At 33.2% G+C, this 10,166-nt stretch overlaps 1 protein-coding gene across 1 annotated transcript; it reads right to left on the bottom strand.

Annotated features, from left to right (window-relative positions):
* Positions 1-536: 536 nt before the first annotated feature.
* On the bottom strand, positions 537-7,812 carry LOC108686269 (pickpocket protein 19-like). Its single transcript, XM_018191489.1, has 6 exons — positions 7,807-7,812; positions 5,076-5,334; positions 4,536-4,811; positions 1,990-2,259; positions 1,870-1,926; positions 537-796 (listed from the first exon to the last, which is right to left on the bottom strand). The coding sequence occupies exons 1-6, from the start codon at positions 7,810-7,812 to the stop codon at positions 537-539; spliced, it is 1,128 nt and encodes a 375-aa protein (XP_018046978.1).
* Between the last annotated feature and the right edge of the window lie 2,354 nt (positions 7,813-10,166).

Below are 10,166 nucleotides of genomic sequence, written 5' to 3'. Positions count from 1 at the left end.
CTCTCTCTCTCTCTCTCTCTCTCTCTCTCTCTCTCTCTCTCTCTCTCTCTCTCTCCTTCCCCCCTTCCTCCCCTTTCTCTCATATACATACACATATCCACACATGAACATGGATTCTAGAAGATAGATACCAGATTTCATGTGAACAAGGCATTCTCGATTTCCTTGTCAAATCCGATCAATATCGCAGCTACTTCCTGATTTATAGAGACAGCTTCATGGTAAAACACAATAACCAACATGTCTATGAAAAACGGGATGACATCCGTTTATTCCAACAAATAGTACTCTTCACGCGATTTAATACAAGTATATCTAATTCTTTTTTAAAAAATTTATTTCTCTCAACTTTAGAAAGCATAGAATTCTACTAATGGAATATACGCGCTCGTACACGCAAATGTGTCCATATTTCGACATATAAATATCGATTCAGAATGATAAAGTTCTCTTATTTTACCTTCTCAATTTCGCAGTCAGACACGGCTGATACAAACTCTCCAAGCAGCTCGCCCATTGAAAGACTTCACGGTAATTCAATATCTGTTCAAATTCAACTCTGCGAGGCCGTAATTCGTGAAAATCGGTATCTTTCTCGCCCACGGTTTTAGAGGATTGTAATCCAGTATGGGCAGCACTCGCGTATGGATCACGCTTGATCGGTTTCTCGGCTTTTCTTCGGTTTTCAATCGCGATCGCAAAGAGGAAAACATCACACTCACCAGATAATAAACTAGCTCGATAACGCTGAGTAATGAACCGCCCAGGAATAAGCTGATTATACCGCCGAAAGATACTGCAATGAATTAAGTATAAATCGTTCAAGTTATTAATATGATGATTGTGACAAAATATTCGATGATACTGATGGAACATGTCAATGGATAATGGAAACTTAAACGAAATTGAAACGGGTTGCTCTAAGCGTGATTTACATGTTAATATTAATTTTTAGAACGCAGTTTTAATCCATAATCTAGGCGAAATTTTACACACTGATCTCGCATGCAACTGTAGCTAAATATTTTACTTTCTTATGATACGATCACGAATAATATCCAAGATAGCTGCCACGTAAACATTTTGAGCAAAAGGCATGAGAGTGCTATGAATTCGTAACTTACTATCTCGCGGGACTCATTATATGCTGGGAAACCACTGCGGAACGGCTAATAGAGATAGGGAAATAATTAAGGTACCGCAAATTAAAGTTTTCCGCAAACCTCGAAAGTGAATTTGAATAAAATGGCATTTACGTTTTTCCATTTCCGGTTCTTTCATCTCGTTTGTATAAATTTCTCAAATCCGATTTAATAATCACGCTGAATAATAATGTACTATTAATTTTTCCAGAATTAAATCCTCTCTAATGTAATTGTAAATAAATATAAATTCAATAAAAACTGTTAATCAAAGAATTCATTTTATAGTTATTATCGTTTTATCGATTTTTTATATTAGGCGAAAGATTTTCGGCAAGAAAGAAATATAACATACGTGTTTGAAAAATGCAGAGAACTTACCGAGAAGATCCATTTGTGAGATAACTATGTCCGTTTTATAGCGAAAACTAGTTTGCCCTAGGTAATGTACGTCCAACATAATGTCATTCATGCTATGTAATGGCACGTTAGAAAACTGAGTATTGTAGATGAAGTAGTCGCATTCCGGCAAGCAGTTGCAAATCATGCTAGGAATGTCATATGAGTAGTCGTCGCCAAAGTGAACAATGTAGTCGTTGAACAAATCTTGTGTCGCCATTCAATGTTTCACAAAAGTAAATTATATTCATTTTGGTTAATTATATTTAAAATACATATTCACGAAATATATTGAGATAAATAAAATTTCCGATGAGAGCTTGCTTACCATTATAAGTAATCAGACAAGTGAAATCCTCGATTGTGCAGTCACGAAAACGGGTGGCTGAAACATAAATGAAACATTAATGAAGATGTACGTCATTCCGCTAAATGTAAGAAATCATACTTGCGGGGAAAAAAAAAGACGGATTGCAATTGCAATACTTGGCAACCCAGTAACGTTTGCAAAGCGACAAGCAGGTCTCCTGATGGTACACGCCGTTTTCATCGTATTGGCATGGTTGTTTATCTTTGTCCAGTTCGAGAACTCTCTGAGTAGCGTATCCAGAAATACATTGTAAAGACATGCTGACCAGCGAACCTGACGGTATCATAGTGCCACTGTTGGGCCAGACATGAGGCTCGTTTATTATCACCACAACGCCATCAACCTGCTCTGCATAACAATTTGTTATTGAGATATTAAGATTAATGATATTCAAAGAGATTTTTTATTCAAGGACAATTTTTAACCTTTTAAAAATTCTTTTTTTTTTATAAGCTTGAACTGGATAGATCCGGTAAAAGCAGCTTAAAATCGGTACAAGGACCGTGAAGTTCTTTGAAAGCGACATTTCAATAACTGCCTCGTGCAATACAGTCCCGATATATCGATTTTGCAGTTTACGATAAATCCCTTTCCATTTCGCATGGGTAATAAAGGAGCGACATTATGGCAGAATGGAAGTCGCGTCCTATTCAAAATGCATCCTAGTGGTCGACGGCTTTCGCGAGGATATTAAAATCATATTTGCGAGACTCTGCGACGCGTTTGCATAACGATGGATTAGTAACGATATGTCGTGATGTATACTTCGTCATTTAACGGATCTCGACAGAAATAATATTAGTTATTAATCCGTCAGTTTAGCCGAGTTTACATCCAGTTTGCCATTATATGGTTCCTCTCTCTCCCTGGCTGTAGTTTGGATTTATGCTAAATGTTTATTCAGATAATGCATTTATATCCCTTTGTCCAAATAATGCAATAACAAATAATACATGATAATCTAAACTGAAATTATGCATACAATTTGCGTAAAAATGTTAAAACAGGAGTACAATAAAAAGTTACGAATAAATATAAAAAAAATTACCCAAAAAATTAATGGATTCTATTCCTTTATCTAGTATATTCTTCAAAAATATAAAAATTTTCAAGCAAGAATGTAACTGTGTTAAAAATTACCATAATAAAATTATCCAAAAAACATTTTAAAGTCAAAGTCTTTACTTTTCAAATCAGTAGTTTAGATAACGATCTGAATTATTTTAGAGTTATACGAATACAAATGAATCAGTCAAATCTAAAAATTTGTTATGAGCTTTGCAAAGTTCCATGACGTAAATTAAAAATCGCACACAAAAGTAATAAACTCAAAAAAATAAATCTTTATCTTTAATTTGTGTATTGTTGAGCATTATATTATACGTTATATTTTTTTCACCGAATTATTCAACATTAAATTAACATTGCAAAAACGAAGCAAAAAGTATTTTTTTTTTATTTTTATCATTCACTGCAAAAAACGAATAAAGTAATGCTCGGTATTCTTTAAAATACGAATAAAAAGATCTAAATTTTCTCTTTAAAATCCACCTATCATTTTTTCAATATAAAAAAATTGATTGTAACTTTCGCGCAAATAAAGCGCTGAAAATTAAATAATTAACATTATCATTTAACTTAATATATCTCGACAAGAAATTGTCGAGCATTAAGAATTCAATGATCTGAAAGAATGAACATAATTGATGTCCTACATGTTCAGAACAATGATTTTAGGCAACACAATGTCGCTTGATTCTATCGCAGCAGACCCGTCGCGCATTGTGTGGACTGTTGCATGGTCAGACAATCTATTTGGTTTATCCAATCTGACTATTCACCGCTATTTCTATGTCAGTCTGAACTTGGTCTAGTTTAAAATAAAACAATAAGTTTCAATGTATTATTTTATATTGAACTGAAAAATTGTTGAAAATCACTCTTTATATGTTGCAGACAACTTATCGGAGATTAAAGAATCAACCCATGATGATATGTTCACATTCTTTACTTCTTCGAACGTTTGTATTTGTATATTACCTCTTAATCGAAAACAATATTTTCGAATTTGATTTTTTCTCTTTAAACAGAGCTCTGTGCAAAATAATTTTATACTATATTTTCGACTTATTTTTACTTATTTTCGACTTATTTCGACTTATTTTATGAGAATTCATCTCCTTGCTACCTGTACTATGATTTCCGAAATCCTGTATATATGTACAACAATATAAAACGAAAATGTAGATATATATATTTATATATATTCATTTTATATTGTTGTATAGCCGCGATATTGTATTGGAAGCATTTCTATACTTTCAGACAAGTCTAGCGAAGTAAATTTGCTGAGAAGGTGTTCAATTCGCACCGATCAAGCTTTGATTCTTTCAAATAGAAAGTGAAGGCAATAAGCCAGTAGCGTGACTAGCAAGCGAATCAGCACTCGGTCATTGCAATTTCAAATTTTCAAAAACTATTTATTCAAGATGATATTTTTTGTGGAGTATCGAAGCATCTTCCTGCTTCATCTCTAGATACACGATAGCACTGGTTTTTCGTATAAATCATATAGATCATTAAGCCTTATCACGTAAAATATTACATACTAGCATTATTCTCACTAGAATTTGATGGCTTCGTTATGCTTCCTAGATGAATCGTAACCTTGACACCGGTCCAATCACCGTAGCCAGATGCTCTACGTGGCCACGATTCCGTAGGATCCGTTGGAGGTGTTTGTGCTACTTCAGAATTAAACGAATAACAGAAACCATATTCGGTCTTCTGCACCTGGAAGATATCGCAGCAATTGCGATCGGCGTTACGCCACCAGCAAGAGGACAGTAATTGATCGCAGCGTGGCATTACCTCATATAGCACTTGAGTTATGTTGATACCTATTCAATAATAATTACTTTTCAACTTCAATAAAAGAAGTGCAAATGCATTCATGCATATATAAAATATACGCACGTATTTAAAACGCTTAAGATAATATTAATTTAAATAATGTTATCAAAATTTAATTATCGACGTTTCATAAGACATTAGTGTCTTGCTTCTGACTAAAGTTTTGAAGATAAAATTAGAAAAATTAGAAAAATTATATACGCTATAATTCGATCGCATGAAAAAATTTAGGAAAAAAATAAATATTTTACCTGCGAGACTATGAACATTTTGATTCTTCAGAAAATCCAGTTCATCAAAATCCCCGAAACTCATCATAGAAAGCTTGCCCAATATTTTCCGAAAAGTTTCGAGACTTGCTTTATCCGTACCATTAGGAAAAATTTTTAATTCGAGTTCGAGGACTCGATTCCAGTCGACACGGTCATTCGGACAAAGCGTCACGCTCGGGAAGGGTAGATACGAAGTCCCATAATGCACCGATTCGATGTCAATCACCGTCGGCGCATCCTAAATAAATGTATATAATGTACTCTAAATTTCTTGCAGAAATCTCATTCCAGAGGAATGAAAACACAACACCATACTTGAAAAAAAGTGAAAATATCTCACTTCTTTCTGAAAAAAGTGACGATCTTCATTCTTTTTAGAATGAAATTTCAAAAAAATCTCACTTCATATTAACATAACTCAAGTGCTATATAAGGTAATATCATGTTGCGAAAAAAAATGAAAATATTTCACTTCTTAAAAAAGAATAACAATTTTCACTCTTTTTAGAATGAATTTTCACTTCAAAAGAGTGAAATTTCACTTTTTTTTTTAAGTAAGATTTTCGTTCCTTTCAAGTGAAAATTCATTCTAAAAAGAATGAAAATTGTCACTCTTTTTCAAGAAATGAAATATTTTTACTTTTTTTCAAAGATGATTATATTTTCATTTTCTTGGAATGAGATTTCATCGTAAGATATTTAAAGTGTGCATTCGATATTTTAAAAAGTTTAAGGCTCTGTTAAAACTTATTTTATCACTTTATACTATCACAAAATCTTTAGAAATCAAAAATAATATTCCGAATAATATGTACATATATATATATATATATTTGAGAGATTAGTATCGTATATATATATATATATATACGATATATTGTATACGATTGAAATTTTAGTTTTTTTCTTTCATACATATAATTTACCTGGAATCTAAGAGCAAGTGAGTAAATCACGTTGCTAGCGATTGTAGAAGATATTACAAACACGACAAGCCACAGGAATCGTTCAATTATATGTAATTCAGGATTAACGATGTGACGAAGACCATGAATAGTCGTATGCATGCAAAAATAATTCAATGTTTGTATGATCGCGTTGAACTGTTTACTTTGGCTTTCGTTTCCACGAAACTTGATTCTTGTGACTCCATTTCTTACGGCTCTCATTAATTTCCTTAATTTCCTCTGGTTAGATTTCATGTCTAAAAAAATGAAAATTAGATGATTTTAAAATTCGAAAATTCAATACATCGAGAAACTTGTAAGAATGTGCAATCTCCAGATCAATTCGCTAAAAATCAACTTTTTGCAAAAAGATCGCTCCGAAATATAACTCTTTTTATAAAAAAAAAAAACAACAACAATTCTACAAAGAGAACGATTTAAAGTATCCCCTTTTAGTTAGAAAAATCAATTTTTCGCAAAATGGATCGTTTTTTAAAACCATTATTGTTGTTTGGGATGATCTTTTGGAAATTTTTTGGAGATCAGAACATCCTTAGGAACTTGAGGAATCTTAGAGAAAGCTGAATCAATAAATTAAGAGGACAAAAATAAAAGAAATTTCTTCGCTCACTTTCATTTGAATGAACTTCTAGCACTTAACATCGGTAAGATAAATACATCCTTATGGTCACTCCTTGCGGTCAAAAGCGAACTGAAGCATCAAGCACCTTTTCAAAGTGTCCTCGAATGAAAGATGAAAAGAGCTCAAGCCTTAGTCCTCATTTTATATCGGTTTATCAGCAATGCATTGTACAAATAAAAAATCCAATCAATTACAGGTGAAGTAGGCGAAAAGGGGGAATGGCAGGTGGAAAAGGGTCGAAGAGGTGGCGCGTGTTTGAACGCGCACCCGATGTGATCAGGATAATTCAGTTAACGTGATTGTTACGCAAACAATGCCAACACGAACGGAGAGAGCCGCTTCCCCAGCTTCAATGTCCGCGAATAATGAAGAAGCCTCCGGGGGTCGCGATCGCAGGTTTTGATTGCATCCTCTAGTATAATTTGAACGAGAGAAATCAGGATTCGTTGATTCGTTCGGGCGACATCACGTCGCTGAAAGCTATCGACGTTTCGGCATTCAATGTCGGTCTTTCCAGTTTGGCGAAATTCTCTGCGAATCTGATTTCAGAGGCATGCGATATTCGAGATGACTCACATCAACTCTAATAATTTTTTTAATTCTCCATAAGTAAAATGACTTTCTCTCAAACAAATAGTATTTTATCGGAATAGATTATCGAATTATACATACATATTGGAAAAACTCGTTTAATAATTATTTTCATTATTTTAATTATTTTCACTTATACAATATATAACTTTTTTATTACATATATTTTTTTAATTTCATATCCTTTATACATTTAGTTCAATATCATAGCTATAATAGATTCAATAATAGATTCTTTTATGTATCCTCCGAAAAATAATGAGCTTCAACAAATTTATTACTCAAGACGCTCCCATTTTAAAACAATATTCGAGGATTAAATGAGTATGAGTGAATACGTGATGGCAATTTCTCGTTCCGAACCGATGATGCAATCGATGCCACACTGTTGGCGCTTCGTTCTAGCTGTGCTTCATTATCCTGGGGATGAAACCGACGTTCTATTAACTACGCGGCTGCAATCGCTCTAATATTAGTTTCGCTTAAACATCACAGGTTTTCATTCCGTGCGCACATCGTATATACATACCCCCATGCTAGCTTGCAAGCGAATCGATTATATCGCTATAATAAGAGATAATTTGTATCTTAATGATCTTTATGCAAAATATTATGTTAACAAATATTATGTTAACAATTAAAATTATAAAAGATAAAGAATAAAAATTGAGAAATCTGAAAGATCGTGATTTATTTTATCAACTTGACTCTTATTGATTACTATTAGGTGTACAACTTTGCTTCCGCCGTTTTCCTATAGATGGCTTTAGCGGTAAGTGGTAGTCGAAATAAATAGATCATAGACGTCATACAATAAACTTGGGCATCTGTCAACATAATCCCATAGAAACATTAGTCGATTTGTGTCTGCATCATAAAGTTATTCTCGATTGAAAATGTCAGTTTATGAGCCAAATTCTCATCATTTGCGGGAGGTTTTAATTTTTTGCTTCAATATGAAGAAATCTGCGGCTGAGGCTCATCGAATGCTCTCAAATACTTATGGTGAGGCCACTATTAGTGAAAGAACGTGTCGTGAGTGGTTTCATCGCTTCAAGAACGGTGATTTTGATGTTCAAGGTCATGTTCTGTATTTGATGGGACCAGCTCGGCGTAGTGTATTATGAACTGTTAAAACCGACTGAAACAATCACAGGCGATCGGTATCGAACGCAATTGATGCGTTTGAGCCGAGCATTGAAAGACAAACGGCCGCAATACAACGAGAGACACGATAAAGTGATTTTGCAGTATGACAACGCTCGATCCTATGTTGCGAAAGTGATCAAGACATATTTGGAAACGTTGAAATAGGAAGTCCTACCCCACTCGCCGTATTCTCCAGACGTTGCTCCCTCTGACTATCATTTGTTTCGATCAATGGCACACGGCCTGGCTGACCAGCACTTCCGGTCTTATGAAGAAGTAAAAAATTGGATCGATTCGTGGATAGCTTCAAAAAATGATCAGTTTTTTCGATGCGGGATTCGTACGCTACCCGAAAGATGGGAGAAAGTAGTGGCTAGCGATGGACAATACTTTGAATCATAAATGTATAAGTTTTTTACAATAAAGCCTCGAATTTCGGAAAAAAAACGGCGGAAGCAAAATTGTACACCTAATATGTTTTTTAAATAAAATTTTAAATAAAATCGCTTCATTTAAATATTTTTTATTGCATAAATTTTATATTGTAATTTCTACATATGTGATATTTTTTAACCTAATTCTTTGTACACGATATATAATTAGAAATATACAGTGTCCACTCACAAGAAATTCCGGGACGATCAAATAACTCCTCAGAAAAGTGTTATTGAAAAAAATGTTAAAGACAAAGTTGTAATCAAAAAGATCTATTTATTGATCTTATCAGTTTGATCTTGAGTGACATCGCCAAGGTCAGATCAAGATTACATCAATTTTTTAAAATGGAATATCCTATTTTTTTATGCGAGAATGTAATAGCTGGTATCAAGAGCTTTTCAAAATACTGTAATAAAGTGATTTTTTATTAAGTATTTTTTGAGTTATAAAACTTAAAAGTTACAGTTCGGCATTAGCATTACGCAAGGTGTCCGATTAACGTAAAAATGAATTTTTAGTGCAAAACACAAAAATGAAAATAAGAGATATTACCTTCATTTATTATAGTGTATTATAGTGTTTCGCCACCCAAAGTCAAACTGATAAGATCAGTAAAAATCTTTTTGAATCCTGTAATTTTTATTTTTCTCGATATCGCTTTCCTGAGGATTTATTACCCGCTCCGGAACTTTTTGGACACTCTGTACCTGAATGTATTTATACATCTACGACACATTTATATATGAACACATATGAAAGCACACATCTGTCTTTTGAAATCTTTCGTCTGGAATTTACCGACCTGCAACACGCATGTCCACGTAAATTGTGCAACGATGGAGCTGAAAATTCACTCGTAATCGAGCAACTCGCGAGAAAATTTCAACAACATCCACAGTTCTCGCTATTCATCGTCTTTCAATTTTTTTCTGCTTCTTTATTTTCTCTTCATTCTTTTTATTTACCGTTCTAATTGGCTATTTCCATTAATTTATTCAATATTAAGTATCTTAGTTTTAACAAAATTTTCAACAAAAATTTTTATTAAAAACAACAGGTATATCTATTATCTTTATCAATTTTATATTTATTTTGTTTAGCTACAGGTACTTATTTTAATGATAATTGTTTCAGCGTAGTAAATAATTCACGTTTTGTCTCTCATTTGATTTTACCTCTGAAATGATTATTTTGATTAGAGTTAAATTTCTCTTCCTTCTTTAAATTATTTTCATTTCTCTGTCCAAGTTTTTTCTCATCGCTTGCGGATAAAAGTTACTATATTAACTCCAATTGTATAAA

The sequence above is a fragment of the Atta colombica genome, unplaced genomic scaffold, assembly GCF_001594045.1.
Source record: "Atta colombica isolate Treedump-2 unplaced genomic scaffold, Acol1.0 scaffold172, whole genome shotgun sequence".
NCBI lineage: Eukaryota > Metazoa > Arthropoda > Insecta > Hymenoptera > Formicidae > Atta > Atta colombica.
The sequence above is the reverse complement of the archived record's forward strand: the minus strand, read 5'-3'. Positions and strand labels throughout refer to the sequence as shown.

Excerpts from the sequence above, each read along its gene's own strand:
- LOC108686269 (XM_018191489.1), bottom strand. Across the intron at positions 4,812-5,075 it reads AAATGTTCATAGTCTCGCAG|GTATCAACATAACTCAAGTG; the intron begins GTAAAATATTTA and ends ATTATTGAATAG. Across the intron at positions 2,260-4,535 it reads AACGAAGCCATCAAATTCTA|AGCAGGTTGATGGCGTTGTG; the intron begins GTGAGAATAATG and ends ATTGTTATGCAG.